The 23,947-nt window shown below is 39.0% G+C and overlaps 1 protein-coding gene across 3 annotated transcripts in view; it reads left to right on the top strand.

The window, feature by feature from the left end:
* LOC115428386 (growth factor receptor-bound protein 10-like) overlaps window positions 1–23,542 on the top strand; it is a 67,345-nt gene extending 43,803 nt beyond the window's left edge. For 2 of the 3 annotated variants that reach the window (XM_030147409.1, XM_030147410.1), the window contains 11 exons: window positions 3,299–3,414; window positions 4,361–4,435; window positions 4,908–5,045; window positions 5,165–5,275; window positions 8,014–8,112; window positions 8,199–8,276; window positions 9,887–10,003; window positions 11,825–11,891; window positions 12,008–12,095; window positions 12,403–12,496; window positions 17,586–23,542. In XM_030147409.1, coding sequence (XP_030003269.1) covers window positions 3,299–3,414; window positions 4,361–4,435; window positions 4,908–5,045; window positions 5,165–5,275; window positions 8,014–8,112; window positions 8,199–8,276; window positions 9,887–10,003; window positions 11,825–11,891; window positions 12,008–12,095; window positions 12,403–12,496; window positions 17,586–17,732 — 1,130 coding nt within the window. In that variant the 3' untranslated portion in view covers window positions 17,733–23,542. The remainder of the gene's footprint in view (window positions 1–3,298; window positions 3,415–4,360; window positions 4,436–4,907; window positions 5,046–5,164; window positions 5,276–8,013; window positions 8,113–8,198; window positions 8,277–9,886; window positions 10,004–11,824; window positions 11,892–12,007; window positions 12,096–12,402; window positions 12,497–17,585) is intronic. The other variant, XR_003936619.1, reaches the window with a different exon arrangement.
* Window positions 23,543–23,947: the final 405 nt, after the last annotated feature.

The raw sequence follows: 23,947 nt of genomic DNA on the forward strand, positions 1-23,947 counted from the left end.
GTGAGCGTTTAGACATGGACAGCTTGGTCCGTTAGTAGCCTATTAAAAGTGATCTAAGAAAGAACAACTGGATCTCTATCCATATTGTGACCACCTGCCAAAACTGCTCAGACCTTGGGGGTGGAATCCACCAGACCTTTGAAAGTGTTCTGTGGATCCACATTCACAGCATCAGATGCTCTAAATCCTGCAAGTTGTGAAATGCAGTCTTCATGGATTGGACTTGTTTGTCCATGACATCCACAGATGCTCAATTGGATTGAAATCTGTTTGCTGTTCTTAGAACATGATGGGATTTTTAATTAACTCAAATAATCAAGGCAAATTAAGTCGATTAGTTGTGAGTCAATTAGTCGATTAGTTGTTATTGTTAACACGTGGCCTCAGTCTAAAACTAAATAAAGATATCTAATTATATATAACTTGACCAACCAAGCAGTAGGTTTTTAACACTTTGAGCACTTTTTCCGACTTCATTTAACCTATGCAACACCCAGGCACAAGCAGAGCATTAACATTAGTTCATTATTTTCTTACAAGTAAAACATAAATGTCCTCCCAACCCAAATAAAAAGTAAACAACTCTTAACAATGCTTATCATTTCACATAACTGATCATTCATGCACATTCTAATTACTGTAGAACCGGAACAAGACAGGGGTCAGAGGTCAAACAAGAGCTCAGACCATCCTAGGCATTTGCTCATCACAATTTGGGCTTTGTCAGAATCACATTCTGACTATTATCAATTTTGCTGTGTCCAACACTTCAACTTTGAGCACTACCTGTTCACTTGCTGCCAAACGGTGTCGCTATAAGGAGATCATCAACATTATTAGCACTTCTTCTGTCAGTGGTCAGAATGTTATGGTGATCGGTGTACACTAAGTAACAATAATGCCGCAGGTTTTGAAAAACACTGTGTATTTTTTTTTTAGTATTAACCTGCTATTTTGGAACACAGTAATCAAGAAGAGCATAGATTTCTAGATGTACTTCAGTATGTAGCTCACTACGATGTGCTGCCTGTGTCTTCTAATGGACAATGAACAGACCTGTATAATGTTAGCAAACGTAAAGTTACAAGATAAGTCATCTATTTGTACATCAGCTGTTAATATTATATTACAGCAAGGGATGTAACGATTACCGGTATAATGATAAACCGTGGTAAAATTCCCCGTGGTTAGTATTACCGTTTAATTGTAATTATCATGATAACCGTGTTTTATTGCCGCACTTTGAAAACAGAGAGAGAGAGAGACCTCTGTTGGTTCTATCTATCTATCTATCTATGGAAAAGAAACTAAAACAACTCAAATCTGATATGAAAAATGGTCAAACAATGGCCATAAGGTGTCATCTTTAATGCACATTTGTATGTTTGATGTTTACATGGTAATATATGAATGTTTCTGCCAACAAAGTGCGTTGTGCTGTTATTTTATTTGTTTATTTGTTTATTTTGTTTGTGTGTATAAGTACTTTTTGAACATTTTGAGCACAATTTCAACAATACCACGATAATAATGATAACCGTGATAATTTTGGTCACAATAACCGTGATATGAAATTTTCCTATTTTTACATCCCTAACTACTGCACATATTATTGTAGTGACTTGAATGTTCCTTTGCAACACAGTTATCAAGCAGATCATTTATTTTTTAATATATTTCAGTGTCTAGTTTTCATTGATATGGCTATGCTAATAATGTTGGCTAACAAAATGCTAAATCCTAGCTTAATATTACATGTCAACCTCTAATCTAATTGTAACTTAGCTACTAACAATGCATTGCTTAGTGGCTTGAATACTATTTTTCAACACAATTATCAAGGAGCTATAAAGCTAATTTACTGATAAATTACAAGACTGAGCTAATGCTAGCTTATTAAATGTGTGACTGGACATAATGTATGTAACAACATATTGTTAACTTGAACATAGCATGAGGTCAAACATTTGATCCAATGTTAAGTTTGCATTTAACTTTGTGTTAACTAACATTAGTTACTGCTGTCTCATTAGAACAGTGGTTTTAGCTTGAGACCCAAGAAACCAATCTTATGTCTCCTCTTGAGTGATCATAATAGCTACATTGTCTGACTTATCCTCTGTTGAAAATATTTATCTGAAACAATATATTTTTTTTCTCTTTTACATCTTCTTATGTCTTTTTATGTCTTTTATGTCGTTGTTAAACTTTTTACATCATTTTCATCTATTACATCTTCTTATATGTTTTCCCTCCTTCCTGACAACTTCCTTATACTGTTTTGAATTGGAAAATAAATTCACATATCATATTCTTCCCTTTTTGGGCATGTTAATGGAACTATTCTGGTGTTCTTCAGTCTAAAATTGTTATGATTGTTGATATTTGTATTATCATGCATGTTTTGCTTGTTCGCATATATGTTACATGTCATTGCATGTTCGGAATAAATCACTAAATCAAAAATCAAAATCATATTATTGTCATTTATTTTACGCTGACAATTGGAGACCACTTAAAAACAGCTAGTTCACAGTTTGGGAAAAGCAACATTAGTATAAAATGGCTTTACATTATTAAAATGACTAAATCTAATTTGAGTAAAGCTTATTTTGATTTCTGCCTGAGTCCCTTCAAATTCATTTTCATCTGCAGCAACTGCTAAGACAACTCCCATAATCCTATGCTTCTTCACTATACTTTTAAAGTACATGTGTTATTATTGTTTTGATTGAGAGACCTATACTGACAGACATTTCAGTCTGCGTTTAAAATGTAAAGGTGTGACTGATTCACCACTGTATGCTAATTTACATGATAAATACACACAGTTTGGTGATTCTACTAAGTCAGAAAGTCATCAGAAAGTTGTGTTTTGTCCTGCCAGAGCTAGAGGACAGTGCTCATAACAGTTTGCAGTAAACAAGGTCCTTCGGTGACAAGGACATTTCAAAAGATGCTTCCAGTATTAGAAAGAGAAGAGAGAAAAAAGGAAAGGAAATGCAAAAGAGCTGCTTGTTATGCTGCAGATCAACCAGAGCTTCGCAAGAGAAAAACAGCGAACACTGAAACATCCCTTACACTGTATTTTGAAAATGCTTTTTTCATTCAGATATGTCATCTGATTTTAGGGTGGTATTAATAATTAACACAAAGCCACTTGTTTTGCCTATTTTTAGTAGCAAAGCTTGAGGGTATGTTACAATAATCCGTTTTTCCTTGTCGATCCCTGTGGACAATCGAAAGAAAAGCATGTTTTAGATGACTAACACTGTCTGTCTGTGTGTCTCCGGTGCAGAGCGGTGTCTGGAGGACCATGAGCTGGTGGTTCAGGTTCAAGCCTCCATGAGCAGCGACAGTAAATTCCTCTTCAGGAAGAACTATGCCAAATATGAATTCTTCAGGAACCCCCTGGTGAGCCTCTCGCATCCCAGAAATGACCTTTCTGTGACTGTTCGTTTTAGCACGCAGCCCGACACACACACACACACACACACACACCCTGTTAAACACACAGCTGGAGCTGGGCTGATTTTCCAGTCTGATATTTTTGGCTTGAGGCTGGTGAGAGCTAAGATTTAATGCTGACATTCAAAACATTTACGTTTAATTGTTTTATGCCAGCAACTACAGGCAGTTAGTGTTTCCACCTGAGTTTTTCTTTTAGGTGTGGTGGCCTGTGAAACTGCACTGAAATGATAAAAAAAAAAAGTGCATTTTGCAGCCATAAAAATAGCATTCACTCTCCAAATTCTCCTCATGCACGCTTTGGATGAAGCGGAGGAATGTAAGCTAAACTATATAAAACAGAGCTGTGTTTCGTTCTCTGGGCACGAAGCTGCATCTGACAGCCAGCGAGTCAGTGCTAGCCAGTTTGCGTGGCATCTTTTGCTGATGTGGACTCTGGTGTTACATGCCGGGTATACGGTGACATTATTGCAGTGGTGATTTAGGTGAGTGTCAGAGCCAGCAGGTGACCTCAGCTCTGTGGTAATGAGCACAGTAAAACACCAGAGTGCTGGCCGCGGCCTGTCAATCACACTAAGAGTAGCGCTGCTGGCTAAAGGGGATTACATCAGCGGGTGAGATCATACTGCATCTACTCCCAGGCTGGAGTGCCCTCTCTCTCTCTCTCTCTCTCTCGCTCTCTCACTCTCTCTCTCTCTATCTACCTCTCTCATCCGCACCACTTTGTCTCAGAGCTGAGTCCTTGTTCTCGTCAGACAAACATACACAGCAGAAACAGAGGCGTGTTCTGCAGACAAGCACTGCCCTACTCCCAGCCTGTACAGTATAAAGTGGTTTCCAGTGCCTCTTTGTGTCTCACTCTTATCATCTCGTTGTTTGTTTTTACATCTAGAACTTCTTTCCGGAGCAGATGGTGGCTTGGTGTCAGGAGTCTGATGGCTCGATCCCTCAGTCACAGCTCTTACAGGTGAGACAATGAGATGAACAAAGAACAGTTCTAGTACTTCACCTGTGACGACAAACGCCCTAACTTTATCTCATACCTAAAAATAAACCTCTGGAAAACATTCTCAATATGGAGGATGTTTTTTTATATTTGCATTCAGACAGGTTGTTAATGCCATATTATATGACGGAGAAATCCATTGAGATTTCTAAATGTTTTGTATTTGTATTAGAAACACAACAGTATATCTACTCTCAAAAAAACACACTGCTATGATGCAATGCTATATAATTTGTTGCAGATCCTACTGTTACACAACCTTTTCTCTTTTTATACTCTGAGGCTGTCCCAACATTAGCATAAAAAAGCCCAGTATTCCAGTATTTACTGCAATCCTGTGCCGTGATATCATATATCAGATCAGTTTCAATTCACAGTCCTACTTTGCATTACACACAGTTCCAACTAGATTCTTGTATATGTTATTTTGCAGAACTTTCTGAACTCCAGCAGCTGTCCAGAGATTCAGGGTTATCTGTATGTGAAGGAGCCAGGACGTAAATCCTGGAAGAAGCTCTACATGTTTCTGCGACGCTCTGGTCTCTATTACTCTACTAAAGGAACATCTAAGGTGCTAAAATATTGGCCAGATCAACACAATTAATTCTGCATATTTCCAAGCAGAAGAAATACATATTTTGGTTATTTTGTTCCTGATGTTCCTCTCTGTCTGTAACTCTTAATAATCAGGAGCCCCGGCATCTGCAGCTGCTGTCGGATTTGGACGAAAGTAACATCTTCACCATCATCACAGGAAGAAAACTCCACAACTCCCCCACAGACTTCCAGTTCTGCATCAAGGTAACGATGCAATGTAGTAAACAGTAAGATTCATGTGGCTCTACTGTATGCTATTGATGAAACATTCAATAGATAAATAGATCAGTGTCAATAACCACTTTTCCACCAATATTCCCAGGAAGTTTTATCACCAGGAATTTATTAACCTGGGTTAAAGATGGTAATTTGTGTGTTTTGCATTTCCACCGCATCTCAAAGTTTCTGAAATGTATTCAAATCAGGCTCAGCTGTATTAGGAGCATATTATTACAAATTATTGCAATGTACTTATAGGAGCAAACTGAATATGCTCAAAAACTTTTCGTCTTTTGCTTCATTTTCCAAATAATCCAAACACAAAGTTTGTAGAAATGGAATAAACAAGTTTGCCGCTGCATACTGGCTTTAACATTGTGAATTAATGTAAGTGTGGAATGCAGCAAGTGTTTTCCATCAATCAGCGTTCTTCAGTCCCCAAGAATTCTGTGGATTGGAAATGTCCTATCCCCAAGCAGGGACTTTTTTCAGGGAAAATTTGGGGTTGATGGAAATTTCAATGGAAACATACCACGGTTTTTCAAAATTCTGGTTAAAGTGAAAGTTAAAATTCATTCAAGTATGCATTTCAATAAAGCACTAAGTAAAGTGCCTTTGGTGGAAAAGGAGCTCATGGTATAATTCAACCCAGCTACCATAACAAAGTTATTGCACATTTCTTCATATATATACAACCAAAGTTTCATAAACTTTCAAAAGTTTCATTGTCCAGAAGTGTTGTAGTTAACACCACCTAAACTGAGACTAAGTCATGACCAAGACCAGACACACAGCAGCATAATATGCAACCAAATATTAAGAATATGTGAACAAGAATATGATTGATATTGATATGGCCAAACCAGTTGAATTTGTCACTATGACAATGAAATAAATATCCTCTTTCAGGTGCTTGAATTTCCACAGAAAGGTTCCCATGTATTCAATGGGAAGTGTTGAATGATATAGGGTGCCACAACATGCTTTTACAACAAAATATTGTAGGATCAGTGACAGAGCTACACATGTTCTGCCTATCTTTGTTATTGTTTATCAGAAGCAAAAATTTAACCTAGAAATAATGATGCATTCCTAGTCACCTCAGTCTCTCACAACACAAACCCTGCATTAGCTACATTCCTTATAATATGATAAATCGATTAAGTACCTTTTGCACCTGCAGTCATGGCCCAAGTTTTTGCAATGACACAAACTTTGTTTCCTCATGCTTTTCTGTCTCAGGTTTGAACTTTTTTCCATGTATTTCTGAGGTACATTGAAGAGCAATTGCATTATTTTAGCAAATAAATCATATTTATGCAAAGTATACATTTGTTTCACCCTCAAAGCTTTTGGCCACAACTGTAGCATCTTAACACACTGTTGTCCATGAAGTTGGAATAAAATATTTTTACATTTTCTTATGAAATGATTTTGACAATGTGATGTATTCTTGATATATAAATGTAACTGGGACTCACTGAACCTGGTCAAAGGTGATTATTGATGTGTATGAATTGGAATAAAAGGAGGAATGTGTCTGAAAATCAAAGTATTCCAGCTGTGTATGTACATTATGTACATGAGTGGTTATGTACAGCTTCTCCAAAAACTCCAAGTCATTGGTTGTGTTTGATGCAGAAATTTAGTTTTGAATTGGAGTTAACAAATAAATCTGATGATGCACCAGCAGATTAGTGACTTCCCTAAAGTTGGCATCTTGGCTGGTCCTTTTTGTCCAAGACTGAGACGAAACAGAATAAAAATAATGTTGACTCCAAAACAAGGCTGAGACCTTCAAAAAGCAATCCCTGGTCTACACACATGAAACTTGATGTTGTACCCAATCAGCTCCGTTTTTGCCCAGTGTTTCTTGCAGTAAACTTATAAAATCTGTGAAATCCCACAGTCTGTAGGTGCTTTGACTCATAGGAGCTGCAGACTGTGTCATCTGAGGGGTATGACTTGCTGCTCCCTCATAATTGGTAAAACCGCTTTGTAACAGATGCACCTGCTTCTGTTGTGTGTGTGTGTGTGTGTCAAAGGACACAGGGGTTAAAACTAGCCCAGTAGGAGTTCAAACACACACCCGACATTGTGTGTCCCACTCCAGGAGTTATCTACGGTGGGTCACCTGCTGATCTGGGATAAGCTCAGTGGGATAAGCTGGGATGGTACAGCAAATCTAGCCTGCCTAACCTCCTCACCTCTGTTAAACACACACACACACATGCGCGTGCATGCTGTCAGCGGGGGTGACAGTGCAGTTAGGGTTAGGGATTTTGTTCAGCTGCTGGGGGGTGGCTGGATTGTTGCTATGGTGACATGAATAAATTTATCAGTAGGGGTTGTATTTAAGTCGCAGTCTTGTTAATGTCCCTGTTAGTGCCAAAGGAAAACGAGAGTTCGACAGTGTGATGCGAGTACCTGCTAAACAGGTGTAATTAAATTTCATTCACTAACTGTGTGACATGGCGACGGCAGTATTCTCATCTGACTGACTGGAATATCGCTGCCTCCGTAACCTCCCAAGCCCAACCGGGGTTCATTACTGTCTTATAAATCCTGACACTATGCAGCTTTGCAGGTTCGAAGGCATTTATGTACCTTCTAGTGAAGAAAAAAGAGATGCCAAAAAGCACAACAGAGGCCTAACATGGCCACGTTTGTTATGTGTTTCTCATTAATTTGATATCCTGCTGTGTGTGCTGTTTGGTTGACAGCCCAGTAAAGTGAGAAGTGACTGTAAAGAGCTAAAGATGCTGTGTGCTGAGGACGAACAGAGCAGGACCTGCTGGATGACGGCCTTCAGACTGCTCAAGGTATTTCATTTGCTGTTATATTCTTGTAGTTTTTCATGTATTGTAACTGGGAAATCTGAGTTATCTTTTCCCTTGTGTCTTCACAGTATGGTATTGTACTCTATCAGAACTACAATGTTCCCCAGCAGAGGAAGTCTAACCCCTCCCATTTCTCAGCGCCTGTGGTGAGGATCTGTCTGTGATCACCTTCTTACAACACCACTCTAATGCCCCCACTCAGGCAAAACCAATTCAGATTGATCCATTCATTAGCAGACAGCTAACTAGAACTGAAAACCAGTTAACTTCATGGCCAACCTGTGACCCGCCTCTTCTTCAGAGGAAACATGCATCCTCCAGTCAGAATCTGATCACTTTTACATTTTGCATTAGACGGATTTATGAAGTGCTGAAGCGAACTTCCATTCAATGATCACTGCCGCCCATTGACCTTTAGTTAAAGAGGTTAATTATGTTCTGTAGTAAAAGGCTTATGGGCCAGATTTAGGTCAGGCTGATCATTTAAACAAACAGCATTCTGTGGCAAAAGTACATCCTACACATAACATCTTATCCTGGAGGTATTTGAAAAAATACATTTACATAATATTTACACATACGTACATGCATTGAATAAAATAGACAACACATAAGGCAAATAGAAAATTTTGCACAAAAGTATGTATGGTATGCTGTGTCACCCAAACTAATCACCTCATGCCATGAGCTCAGTAAAGGTGATATAAGCTCCTTTAGGATGACTGCGAATTACACTAAGTCACAGATCTCCACAGCGTAGACTGAGTTTGTAACAATAACTAAAACTAAACCTGAAACGGCTGTAAAATAATACCCTATAGAATAAAAGGAAAAACAACTTTGAGAAAAATTAAAGCAAAATGAAAGATCAAATAACAAAATTAACACGATGAAGCAAAAATAATAATCATTGCATTTTGTTAGACTAGATATCTTTAAAGTAGGAAAATAGCTCAAATTTAAGCATGTTGTGCTTATTGTAATTGAAAACTTCAGTATTGACTGGAATATCAAGACAAAATTACAAACATTTATTTAATGTAAATGTTTTTAGGAAAAACATTTGCCTTAAACAAGATTTTTTGTGCTTTATTGAAATGCGTTTTTAGCTGCCATCCATTCCACTTTTTAAATTTCCATCAGTTGCACATTTCCTCATGACACCTGAGAAGCTAAAAATAAGCCAAAAACAAAGCTAAATCTATTCAATTACTCAATAAAATTATCTCACATAAAAATTAATAAAAGCTAAAATGGAACCCAAATCCAATAAACATAACTAAAGACTAAATAAAGAGCAAGAACTAATGAAAATTTCTAAATTATAAGTGTGATGTCTGATGTATGCATTCATTATTGTAGAAAATCGTGCTATATACTTTCTATATACGGATGATGAAAAATATGAATGTGAAATGTGCAAAGTAGCTTAATTATCGATTTTTTTTAACCATCAAAAGTAAATGAAGCACTGATATTTAATTTCATTGATTTTGAAAGTAAATTTCTAAGTTATTAATAAAAAGTGTATAATTTTAGCAGGGGACCTAGAAAGCCAGGACAGTATGTGCTTTTGTGGGTTGACTAAAGTGGGTCTGTGGAGACAGGATTTGTCATGCCCCAGTGAGTGTGTCTGGCTTGTTTGACCTCTGACCTTTGTCTGCCCACCCCTCCCTCCTCCACCCCACTCCTTGTGTGCCCCCTCCCCCTGCCCCTCCACCTCCCACCCCTCCCACTCTGCCACGTCTCCACACAGCGAAGTGTGTCTGAGAACTCCCTGGTCGCCATGGACTTTTCCGGACGGACCGGCCGCGTCATCGATAACCCTGTGGAGGCCCAGAGCGCCGCCCTGGAGGAGGGACAGACCTGGAGGGTAAGAAGAGGGATGGGACGGAGCTGATACCGCTTGGACAGTGGGTCAAGTCAGAACATTAAGAACAGAAGAAACAAGTTTTATCCAAACCAACTGTGTTATGGTTTTGGTCCTTTTCCATATTATACTTACCGCTGTTTCTCATTCTCTTCACTGAACTTTAACTCATGTCATGGATTCATGTCAGGTCTCACAGAGCTTGGAAAATCCTAGAATTCTCCTGTCAATTACTTTTCAGTTGTGAATCGTTTTATGGTTGGCTGGGGGGAATTCAAAGACAGTAAAAGAAATCGTTGTTTCCCAGGTTTTTTTTCCCAAAATGAAAAATAATCTAGTCAAGCTTGTTTTTCATTAGAAAAATAATCTAATTTTAAGGCAATAAATCTAAGTCTGAATTAAAGATGCAGGAGGGAAAAAAATTGAAGAATCTGAAAATACAGGCCTTTCCACAGCTCCTTTCTCTCTCTAAATTTAATATAAATGGCCTGATGTTGTTTCATAAATTGTTTAAAGTGAGGACACTCATCCAAGTTGAGATTCATAGTCGAGCAGTGGAGGTTTAGGTCCCATCTGACAACATCTGATCAGCAATTTGTAATTACACCTGCCAATCATGTGTTTAACCCTCCTATCTGTCTGAAAACACACTCGGTGATTAGACAAGATCAGGGTGTTTTGTGGTAAATTTTCTTCAGCCCAAAAGCAGAGATGCAGAAGCCTCATACCACTTGAATTATAATATCTCAGTGATGCTATAAAACTACCAAGATTTTCAAGAAGTGATGAAAATGGTTTACATAATATCCCAGCAGAAAAACAAGATTTTTTTAAGAGATGGTTGAGTTTCATAACTTCTAAATTCAAGTATATTAAGCGTATGATGAAAGATTTGCACCTGCTCGTGGACTTATGTGAAGATTGTGTTGGAGTCTGGACTGGTTTGCTCTGTCTTTTGTTATTGTCATCTAACCTCATTTCTCAGTTAACAACCGTCTCTGTTGCCCAAATCACCTTATGCATCAATTCTAGTATAAAAGAATTATTCCATAAAAATTCTTGTGGTCATGTGATTAACTATCTCCTCCCTGGAGCCCACAGGTAGATGCTGGGGTGGAAAAGAGGTAGCAACAGCAATGTAGTGCAGTGTCACTGGTGTGTCAGAGGAAAAGCTGGGAAATGTATGCAGTTTAAATAGATTTGCCCAAATGGAAGGTGTGTTTTGTAGATGGTGTGTGGACAGAGTGGCATAACAGTGGCGTATGTAGTAGTTCAGCTTGGGTTGCAGGCATTACTCCATATACACTCACTGGCCACTTTATTAGGTATACTTGTTCACCTGCATGTTAGTGTAAATATCTAATAGGCCAATAGGCCTCAGAGTGGTGAGGAAAGGTAATTTAAGTGACTTTTGAACATGGTTTCTGCTCTGGTCTACTGAGATTTCCATGCACATCCATCTCTAGGGTTTTACAGAAATTGTTCCAAAGTTATAGAGAAAGGCAGTAACAAGCAGCAGTACCTCAAATAACCACTGGTTAGAACCAGTGTACGCAGAAGAGCATCTCTGAATGGACAACACCTTGAATATTGAAGTAGATGAGCCACAGCAGCCACATACACACTCACTGGTCCACTTGATGTACCTAAAAAAGTGGCCAGTATATGCAGTAATCCATTTTTTATTCATCTGCAAAGAATTTTGGCACCTTTCCATAAAGAAAAGAAGGTCCAGGGAAATCAAAATAATCTCAGATCCATCAAGATGAAATGAGGGATTCTGGTCATGATGTAAGGTTCCACATGTTTCTTTTTTCCTCACAGAAACGGAGCCAGCGTATGAATGTTTTGGGCAGCCCCAGCCCACTGCACCCATCCTCTCTGAGCACAGGTACTCACAAAGTACTACACTGTTCACTTTCCAGAATAAAATAATAAATCTTATGGCTAAGTGGGTACAAGAAAGTGTGCAAAACACTGATTAGTCATCTACAAAATATCTTTCAGTCATCCATAGGACACAGGTGTGGTTTCATGGTCGCATAATGAGAGAAGAAGCCCATAAAATGATCATACAACAAGGCCAAGTAGATGGGTGAGTAGAGCTACAGTTCATGCATTAAAAAAGTTGGTGAGGTCATTTGAGGAGACCTGGTGGGTTTACTTCAATATATTGCTTATGTTTGTCACAGCTAAACGCTCTGGAAATAAAAGTTAAGAGTCAAGAAACTGCAGCATTTTCTTCTTTATTTAGGGGATTAATGTAAACTTCAACAGCTGATTTGAACATTTTAAAAAACATCCCAATTGTTGAGTTATAGTAGTTCTGTGCTGTATGATATTCGACCAACAGCAACAGTCAGTGAAGTATTTGCTCATTTAACTCTCACGTTCTCCACCAGGCTCTTCCTGTTGCGGGACAGTCAGAGTAACCCCAAGGCATTCGTGCTCACTTTGTGCCACCACCAGAAGATCAAGCACTTCCAGATCCTGCCGGTCAGTCACTTACAGTAACTACACAAACGCTGTCTTATTGTTGATGGTAGGGCTCAATGAAAAGAAGTCATTGTGAGGCAGATCGCACAGCTTTTCACATCATGAGATGCCATCTGGGTCAGTACATTCACAACATTCAGTCTGGTTGAACTAATCTCACAGAAATTTGTCGCTGCAAACCTCAAGTCGGCCCACCTTTCCTAAACTCTTTGAAATCCAGATGGATTTGATAAAACGACCAACGCTTTCCCAAAAGTGCTATTCTTAAAGTGTTTTTTTTTTTTTACATTAAAGACATCAACTCAAAGTGGTTCAGTCAATTTATTAAACACAACTTACTGCTGTAAATATGGAAGTTAGAAGCATGTATTATATTATCATCAAAAACTATACATGTTAACATTTATCAACCTGCTGAAATTACTTGATGGTGTTTGACATAACAGTGTTAGCAACATAGTTACAGGCAGTGGTTCTCAAACATTTTCTGTGTATTTAACCTTTATTTAACCAGGAAAATCCCACTGAGATTAAATACCTCTTTTCCGAGGGAGTTCTGGTCAAGATAGGCAAGGCAGATTTATTTGTATAGCACAATTCATACACAGGGCAATTCACAGTGCTTTACGAAAATGGAAAAGAGACAAGTTAAAAACACACCATTACAATTATAACATAATCAATAAAACATAAATAATAATCAAATTAAACAAAGTAAAAGAGAAGAGTGCAGATAGAACCCTTTCAGTTGTTCTATGCAGAGTTGAACACAGCTGTTTTCAGCCTGGACTTAAACATTGTCACAGTAGAGGTCTGTCTCACATCATCAGGAAGACTGTTCCAGAGTTTAGCTGCATAGAACTGAAACGCAGCTTCACCCTGTTTAGTCCTGACTCTGGGCACCAGCAGAAGACCAGTCCCTGAGGTTCTCAGAGTCTGAGATGGTTCATATGGGACCAACATGTCACAGATGTACTTAGGTGCTAGACCATGGAGAGACTTATAGACCAGCAGAGCTATTTTAAAGTCTAAAGCACAGGTGTCAAACATGCAGCCCGGGGGCCAAATCTGGCCTGCCAAAGGGTCCAATCTGGCCCGTAGGATGAACTTGTGAAATGCAAAAATTACACTGAATTTATTAACAATCAGTGAAAAAATAATTTTATTTCAGGTTCCATACATACACATATAAATCAATTAGATTTCAATTGGGTCAGACCAGAAAAATACTGTCATAATAAGCTATAAATAATGACAACTGCAGATTTTATCTTTGTTTTAGTGTAAAAAAAGTAAAATTACATGAAAATATTTACATTAACAAACTATCCTTTTACAAAAAAATGTGAATAACCTGAAGAAATATGAACAATGTGAAATGTTTTGAGGAAAGTAAATGCAATTTTATCAGTATTATGTGTATTTGTAATTGTAATGTAAGTTGTAATGCACATGTGTAAGTGATAAACTGAAAAACTGATGCAGAATATTGTTAAAACTGCACTTGTTTTTCTTCAGACATTTCAAGTTGTTGACGTTATTCAGATTTTTAAGGAAATGATATAGATATAAACATTATCATAATGTAATTTTACTTTTTTCACTGGTATTATTTTTCTGGTCTGGCCCACTTGAGATCATATTGGGGTGAATGTGGCCCCTGAACTAAAATGAGTTTGACACCCCTGGTCTAAAGATAGGCAGTAGCAAATACAAAAACATGTCAAAATTACATACAGTACAGGCCAAAAGTTTGGACACACCTTCTCATTCTTTGCATTTTCTTTATTTTCATGACTATTTACATTGTACATTCTCACTGAAGGCATCAAAACTATGAATGAACACATGTGGAATTATGTACTTAACTAAAAAGTGTGAAATAACTGAAAACATATCTTATATTCTAGTTTCTTCAAAGTAGCCACCCTTAGCTCTGATGACTGTTTTGCACACTCTTGCCATTCTCTTGATGAGCTTCCAGAGGTAGTCACCTGAAATGGTTTCCTAACAGTCTTGAAGAAGTTCCCAGAGATGCTTAGCACTTGTTGGCCCTTTTGCCTTCACTCTGCGGTCCAGCTCACCCCAAACCATCTCGATTGGGTTCAGGTCCGGTGACTGTGGAGGCCAGGTCATCTGGCGCAGCACTCCATCACTCTCCTTCTTGGTCAAATATCCCTCACACAGCCTGGAGGTGTGTTTGGGGTCATTGTCCTGTTGAAACATAAATGATGGTCCAACTAAACGCAAACCGGATGGAATGGCATGTCACTTCAGGATGCTGTGGTAGCCATGCTGATTCAGGTTGCCTTCAATCTTGAATAAATCCTCAACAGCGTCACCAGCAAAGCACCCCCACACCATCACACCTCCCCCTCCATGCTTCACGGTGGGAACCAGGCATGTAGCATCCATCCGTTCACCTTTTCTGCGTCGCACAAAGACACGGCGGTTGGATCCAAAGATCTCAAATTTGGACTCATCAGACCAAAGCACAGATTTCCACTGGTCTAATGTCCATTCCTTGGGTTTCTTGGCCCAAATAAATCTCTTCTGTTTGTTGCCTCTCCTGAGCAGTGGTTTCCTAGCAGCTATTTGACCATGAAGGCCTGATTCACGCAGTCTCCTCTTAACAGTTGTTGTAGAGATGTGTCTGCTGCTAGAGCTCTGTGTGGTATTCATCTGGTCTCTAATCTGAGCTGCTGTTAATTTGCGATTTCTGAGGCTGGTGACTCAGATGAACTTATCTTCAGCATCAGAGGTGACTCTTGGTCTTCCTTTCCTGGGGCGGTCCTCATGTGAGCCAGTTTCGTTGGAGCGCTTGATGGTTTTTGCGACTGCACTTGGGGACACATTCAAAGTTTTTGAAATTTTCTAGACTGACTGACCTTCATTTCTTAAAGTAATGATGGCCACTCGTTTGTCTTTACTTAGCTGATTGGTTCTCGCCATAATATGCATTCTAACAGTTGTCCAATAGGGCTGTCAGCTGTGCATCAACCTGACTTCTGCACAACACAACTGATGGTCCCAACCCCATCAATAAGGCAAGAAATTCCACTAAGTAACCCTGACAAGGCACAGCTATAAGTGAAAACCATTTCAGGTGACTACCTCTTGATGCTCATCAAGAGAATGCCAAGGGTGTGCAAGGCAGTCATCAGAGCTAAGGGTGGCTACTTTGAGGAAACTAGAATATAAGAGATGTTTTCAGTTATTTCACACTTTTTTGTTAAGTACATAATTCCATATGTGTTCATTTATAGTTTTGATGCCTTCAGTGAGAATCTACAATGTAAATAGTCATGAAAATAAAAAAAATGCGAAGAATGAGAAGGTGTGTCCAAACTTTTGGCCTGTACTGTATGTAAAACAAAAGCATAAGACAAATAAAACAAAAAAGACCAAATTTATTGGCACATTATGAAGAGGTCATATTCACAAAGAAATAATGTAAAGGTGCACCACCACCTTTCTTATTAGAGGATACAAACAAAGTAAAAAATGGATGAGACTAGTAGAGTCCTGAAAAAAGGACTGATTTCGTACTTTTGCTGTGTTGTGTTTGGTGTTACAACTTTAAGATACATCCACATTGGCTTCATTTTGGAGCTGAGGTCCTTGCCCCCTGTCTCTATGCAGTGAAATCTATACAAGTATTGCTCCTGGCTTTGTGAGGCCACATTGGCATCCAAACACAATGAGTGCTCATTTGTTTTGGCATTTTGGGCCCTCCTTATGCCCTGTGGGTTTCCTCTGGGTGCTCCGGCTTCTTGCACCTTCAAAAACAGGTATACATAGGTTAATTCTCCAGTCAGTGGCCTTCACTACAGCACTGATGAAGGCCTGGAGTTGGTCCCCAATACCTGTCAATGGATGCTCCCTGCTCCTAATGTGCTCAGTGCTGATGCTAATGCTAATGCTAAGTGTATAGGGGAAAATGCTGAGACCGAATTTCCTTATACGGATAATAAAGTGACTTAACATAATTAGGAAAGGATTGGGAAGAAATGTTCAAATCTGGACACAAATTAACAGTCCAACATGGAGGGAGTTTGAATGGAAAGTAAAGATGTGTTACTTTAACACTCCATTTGTCACTGCAAAATATAGTAAAGCATCAGATTTATGTTGGAGGAACTGTGGAGTGGTGGGTGACTTCACTCATGTATTTTGGGATTGCCCACATATCAAAGATTTTTGGAGGTGTGTGAAAACAGAAATAAAAAGATTTCTGGATATTGACCTACATCTTGACTTAACCCAGTATATACTTGGAACATTACCTGAAGATCTTATAGACAGAGATTGTAGCTTTTTATTGAAAGTCTTACTCGTAATAGCAAAGAAAATGATCACAGTTAACTGGCTGAAGCCACACACCCCCAACATAACGCTATGGATAGACAAAGTAAAAAAAGGTTGTTATTATGGAAAAAACTGGTGCAAGATTACAACTGAAACTAGAAAAATTTGAGAGAAAATGGAAACCAATAATTCAAACGATACAAGAGCTCTAAATACCTTTTTTTGTTTTTAATATTGCTCTTTTTATTTACTTACACATGTTGCTTTTTAGTAGCTCAATTATTTTATTCTATTTCTTTTCCTCAGTAGCACCTGTTTTGGTTTTGCAAATATACTTATCTGTGCTGGTGGAATATTGAAAGTCAGATTTCAAGAATGTTGTTGGTGTCTGTGTAAATTATATATGGCCTTGACTTGTTTGTGACCTGTATGTAAAAGGTGTAGTATAAGTAGTTATGAGTGAAAGTAATGTGACATGGATTGAGTGATTTGTAGACTGAGGCTGGTGTGGTTTTTGTACATCTTCATGTGTTTTATATTGGAATAAATAAAAAGTTAAAAAAAAAACAACAAAAAAAAAAAAATTAGAAAAGATCTGGGACTAGTTTTCCTGGTTCTTTGCAGATGAAGGTGGTCTTCAGGCTACCACAGGGAAAAGGGGTATCAGTAGTGACGTTAACATTGGCTTAGAGTTTAGTGTTACATTTGTGTCAGTATTTCAGAATAAAAAACTATGCATGTCGTACTGATGGTTTCCTGTCCTCTTCCCTCCCTCCTGAAGTGTGAAGAGGACGGTCAGGTGTTCTTCAGCCTTGACGACGGCGCCACCAAGTTCACAGACCTGATCCACCTGGTGGAGTTTTACCAGCTGAACAGAGGAGTGCTGCCCTGCAAGCTCAAACACCCTTGCACCGCTGTGGCCTTGTGACAACCCACCCTCCCACCTCCATGTATTCCTTCATCCCTTTTTGCACACCTTTTACCCTGAGATCCTGCCCCCGTGTGCCCCTTCCTCACAATGCAATGAGGCTGAGGAGACAGAGAAAAGTTAAAGTCACGTTTTGGGGATGTGAAGAACAGCTCGGCAGGGGATGGGGTTTGATTTCCCCATAATACACTGTGGTTTTCACCACCTTATGGCTTTTTGGATGTTTGAATAAGAACTGTTCAGATAGTCCAAGCATTACAGAATGTGGACCCTGCAGTTGCCCAACTCCTGCGTTGTTCTCATGGGGACTCATGGTTATTTTCGTGCTGTTTTGACCGTGACCAGTGTGTAAGAGAGCATGCATCATGACTAAACAGACAGTGTAGATCTGTCCAGCAGGAGTTCTGCAGGTCTCTCTCGGATGGGATCCTCCCTGAAAGGCCCTCCCCCCGAACCTTCAGACCTTCACCCTCCCTTTCCCCCCTCCCATCTTCCAGGCCTGATAAGCTGTGGTGCCTGTCCCATCGGCGGGAAGCGCCACCCCTCTGACTTCCTCATTGATCATCAGGGATGGACGGGAACCTCTCTGGGTCTCATCAAACTCGATCCAGGAGTTTTCTCAACCTGTGCAGTCCAGTCTGGATAAGCTGACACCCTGCCCACCCCTATCCCCCCATACCCTCCTGCACCCCAGCCCTTACCCAAGCGGACTCGACGTGGCCTCAGTGATCTCTGCTGTGTCTTGTCCTACACAAGCCCCTGGTGCGACCCAGCCCCAAGTCCCGCCTCCACACAAGCTCAGAGAAAAGTCAGGAGAAAAGAGAAGTAGCTGAAGGCAAGATAAGCAGAGCAGTGGCGAGGGTTTGCTGAAAGGACAGAGGAATCTTTATCAGGAAGGCTGGAACAAGCCTCTCTTGTAGAGTTGATTACTTGATGTCATTTTAATGCTGTTTTATTACTGTTGATTCAATGCAGAACTAGTTTTGCACTCCCAGGCAGACAGACAACAGCTGTTCTCTTTAGCTAAATGAAGCTGCCTGCTCTCTGGTTCGTCATCCTCCGCTTCCTCCTCCATCCCCGCTCCCTCCCTCCCTCCGCCCCCTCTCTTTCTGGAAAGCATGCATGTGAATTTCCACCAGCTCTGATTGGATTACAGTGGCGTGGGAGAAAAGAGAGTCATGGCTAATTGTGCAGTGCCTTTCAGAAAGGTTTGGGAATCTGTCGGACCTCGGTGTGGCCAGCGCCAACATGACCACGCCACAGTGAATGTGCTCCGGAACCAGCTGCAGCAGCATCCTGAGACTGTGAGGAAGAGGAGGAAGACTCCTGAAAGTGTGGCCCCCTCAAGCTTGTACCACTTAAGTCATTTTTTTTAACATCTGAGCGGCCAAAATCTGTTGTTTTCACAGTTGGTGAATTTGTCTTGAATGTTATTTTCTTTTCCTAAGTCTGTTCTGAGCTAACTGCTTGCACGTCTGTCCTGATTTGAGTGGAGATACTGACCACTGTTCCTCCAACCAGAAAACAATCAGTCAACAAAAACCCTCCCGAATCTTTTTGGGGATGTTTAATAATGAACTTGAACTGGAAACTAATGAGTGCCTCTCGCCTTAAGTGAAAATTGTGACTAACAAATTGAAGCTAAATTAAAAATGCACGTACGATAAAAGATTTTAACAGAATGGAGCAACATCAGAGAATGATTGTGTTTAAGGTGCAATGTGTAGCATTTAGGGGAGGGGTCAATAACTTTTACAGTGACCTGAAACAAGAAAAAAAAAATCCGTCTAACATATTCAACCCCTTCTACATTTTACCTGCAGGTGGCTGCTCTGTGGTAGCCTATTTATGATTATTTTGTTAGTTAAGTTTTCATTTCAACTACCATTTGGTGCATTTATAAAATTATACTACGACAAAGAAGAAAACAGTTGAGATTTTTACTGTTTTTATTGCTTGTGTCAGTTCCAAAACAAGTAAACAAAAAAATTCCAGTGGCATTTTTATAGGCTTACAGTGAAAGAGTTTGGCAAGAAATATGTAGTGTCTGACATTTTGATTGATGAAATTCTTAAAAAAAAACAAAAAAGGTTTTACCACATGTACATTCTGCACATTTTTACACATGGACAATGTAAGAATAGCTTGAATTCACAGATTCAGAGTCATTCAGGTCATTATATTCCTTATGTTTTCTGGGGCCATGGACAAAACCTGAAGGGCCACATTTGGCTCCAGAGCCGTGGGTTGTAGACCCCTGATTTAGGGAGTTCTGTTTTGACAAGTATTTTCAGAATTATGTTTTCATTGTAATAAGAATAAGCCATCACTTTGCTACAGTATAGAACCAAACTGTCATATTCTGTAGTGACTTCTATGTGTAAAGGAGGATGGTTGCATTCTTCAACTCCACCACTGGATGCCACTAAATCCTACACATCGCACCTTAAAAGTTTCTGTGAAGCATCCACTAGAAAGAAACTGAGAAAACAGGTTCATCTACTGGTGATGTACCTGGTATTTCTGGACTGACTTTCTCCTTTTGGTGCTGTATGTTTCTTATTTTTGCAGACATCTAAATGCAGAAGCTAAATGGGTTTGGTAGATTGATTGTGGCGTCAAAGAATTCAATTAGACCTGAGGTGCAAAACGCCGTCACCAGCAGGAGTGGACTCAGTAGACCAGAATGCAGGGCAGTATGCTGTCACTGAGGGGCTGTATACTTGAGGCGAACTTAACAAATAATTGTTCTGCAACTTTTTGATAATCAGTTTAGTCATTAATTTCACAAGAAAGAAGAAATGCCAAAAACCTAACAATTCCAAATTCCTTGCTTCCTTATTTTACATTTTAGTTTAACTTACCATATGTCGACTTTGGACTGGTTGTCAGACAAATTATGGACGTTTTACAAACCAAACATTTCAATAAAACAGTGTAACTGACAATGTAAATACCCAATAATATTAAGTGAGGTGGTAGTAGACCATGGAGGTCTAAACATGACCATAGAAGCCATTATGTGTAGCACTTTGAAGGTTTCAGATTTTGGCGCCCTCTAGTGGACATCAGAAAAGAAACTTGGATCAACAAAACAGTGAATGAGAATCAAAGTCAAAAGGTTTTCAATGAAGCTCATTTTTACTACAAACTAAAAATAATGTGTTGAAGCCCATTTCTGCCACTTTGATGAATAGAAAATCCTGTCAATGAGACGTATGATTCCACCAGACAAGGAAAAAAGTAAATTATTTAACAAAAAACACAGATTCAAACACAAATTATCAAAGAGAAAAAAAAATATAGTGAACAGCTAAACATGAAGTGTGGGCCAGTTGGTGTGGTTCTGTTATCTCTTTTGAGAATAAGTAGCAAATGGGTGATATTCTCATCTATCTTTATTTGTTATTATTTCAGTTTCAGACCAGGTTGAAACAGTTTATAAAAGACAACAATGTTTTATAAAAGTTTTTTTAATGAAAATTTGATCTTTTCTGAATCAATGTGCATGAGATTTGCATGGATTACACTGTTATATATTTGTCCAAGCCAGTTTTCCCTAAATTTGAGTCTAATTCTATTTTTCAATTTAATATCTTAATATTTCACAATAATGATTAACAAAATTAAAAGCATTTATTGTAATATTTTGGGATTATCATTATTTTGACACACTTTCTTTTATGATGTCAAAGTGGCAGAAATGGGCATCCATACCCACATCCATACATTCACTTACAGTAAAACTCCTCATAGAGCAGTTGATTTATTTTCTATTAATGTGTCCATCACTGTCCTGCCAGTATCTGAAGGAAAAGTGAAACACCACAACAGGCAGAGAGGTTAGAGATAGAGTGTAGAAACTGCTTTGCTCTTATTGGACTGGTTCTAAATGCTGTGCGACCATTGAATGAAAAGCTGCCGTCATGTGACATAAAACCTGTGGCAGATTTAACCTTGACCTCTGGCTGCACCTCCTGTCCATCCTGGGCCGGGTTCACAGTGAGCAGGGTTACCATGGCCACCAGGCATCGCCGACCGGTAACCCCTACTGTCATTGACACACATTGACCACTGCCGCTGCCAGTCGACCAATCACAGGACGCGACTGACTCACCAGCTCTGCGCTCCACCAATCAGGCCTTCTTAGTCAGCCAGGGCAGATTCTCCAGGGATTGGATAATGCTTGAACCCCCCTGCCCCCTTTCCCACCTGTGTCCAGCCTGTAAGCTATGACCCTGTGGTGAATAAGTGTGTTTTTGTGTGTGTGTGGATGGCCAGACTGTTATATTCACTATTCAGGATTGCTAACTCTGCTGGTTATCATACTTGCCTTTTTTTTTCTTTCTTTTTTTTAAGAGAAAGATGCTTTTCAGCTGGAAAAAGTTGAGCAAAGTTGTGGAGACAGACAGGAGGTTTGGCTGGAGCTATCCCAGCATTCCCAGTTCAAAACAAACAAAAAAAAATTAAAGAAAGAAAACACACTTGAGGTTCTTTCCTGTCTGTCAGAGGTGATGTGAAGTCACATTACTGTGGGTCTGTGGGGACGATTCACCGTCCTCTCTTCCTCTTCCTCCTCCTCCCTCCATTTTTAATCACTGTGCTACAATGCAATCCTATACACAAGTCCGAGTATATGAAAATACCAGTATACAGTATCATTTGTTTTCTAAGTATGTGAAGCTATGGAGAAGACGTAGATCTAACACTGTACCTAGGTCACAGATCACTATGTATGGGGCGTTATGCTTTTGCTCATAACTCCGTGTAAAATGAAGAATGATTTATTTTGTCCTTTTTTTTTTCCATTATTTGATTGATTGTGTGTATATTGACATTATTGTGTATTTTCTTTGGTTTGCCACAAAATGACCTTTTATATAAAAAATATACCACAGTATATACAGTATTAAATTAAGCTGTTTTTTTTATTTTAAGAGATCAAACTGGATTTTTGGCTTGTGTCAAATTTCTAAACATCAGTTGTGTGTATAAGCTGACAGGCTGTCGGAGTCTGCAACTCTGCCAGTGTCCAATACCATTTTTGTTTCCATCTTTTGACTATTCCTTCTGCTTCACTCACTCACTAACCTTCAGTTTTAAGGAAACACTCCAGTAAACGTGTCGAGGTTGAGTATTAACCTTATACAAACACACACACACACATACAGTGCAGTGGATTTTTATCAAGAGCACACATCAATACTTAACCCTTGCAGCTTTGACATTTAGACACAAGTAGTGCAACTATACGCTGTAGCTCCAGAGGGTTGTGCATTTCATTATTTCCATTTACTCAGATTTCAAGGTGCATAACAACGTTCTTTTTTTTTTTTTTTTTTTTTTTTTTTTAACTAAGCCTCTTGTTGCAGCAGGTGCCTCTTGTTTCTAAACAGTAACAAGTTCTTAATAATCAGCATCCGTCCACCGCATTCACTTCCAGTTAGCTGCGACTGAAACATAATCCTACTGGAACTAAATCCTAACGTCAGGTCAACGTTGCACAGAAGTTTCATCGACAGTGTGGGTGCAAGTGAAACTGACTCAGTGTTGGTTATGTTTTGTCTTGGGTTGAAGTCATCATAAGCTGAAGTAAATAAATATTTCAGGGAAAGAAAAGAGCAAATGAACCAGTTTTGTTTTTTTTTCTCCAGATAACCCCACTGTGCTTTGCTTCACTCTGTAAAAACGTCTGTACGGCTCCTGGATCTACATTGTATCCTGTTCAGGTATTTTTGTACAAATAAGGGACTGATATATTCTCTGTTTATTGGAAATTAGAATAAAAGACAACATTGCTATAAACCAAATGACTGGACTGGTGCTGTGCATAATTATTATTATTTTCATGTACTACAAGGTAACGAGTAAAATTAATAAACCAGCCAAAAAAACAGCATCTCTACTGTAAAAAATATATTATGAAAGCTGCAAATACTGGATATAGCATGAATGTATATTTTGTATGTTTATTTATGCAGTTTTTAATGCGAGCTGTATACACTGCATGGCAAAAAAAAAAAGAAAAAACATCACTTGGATTTAACTGAGTAAATTCAAAGTTCAGTTCCTTCCAATGGAAAATTAATGCGGTGATTAATATGTTTCAGCTGCATCAAGTTCTTTAACCTTGTAGCAACCAGTAATTTAATAACCTTGATAAATTGTGTTTCAGCCAATAACTTAATAAGTTATTACAGTAATGGCAAATTATT

The sequence above is a fragment of the Sphaeramia orbicularis genome, chromosome 11 (genome assembly GCF_902148855.1).
Source record: "Sphaeramia orbicularis chromosome 11, fSphaOr1.1, whole genome shotgun sequence".
In the NCBI taxonomy this organism is placed as follows: domain Eukaryota; kingdom Metazoa; phylum Chordata; class Actinopteri; order Kurtiformes; family Apogonidae; genus Sphaeramia; species Sphaeramia orbicularis.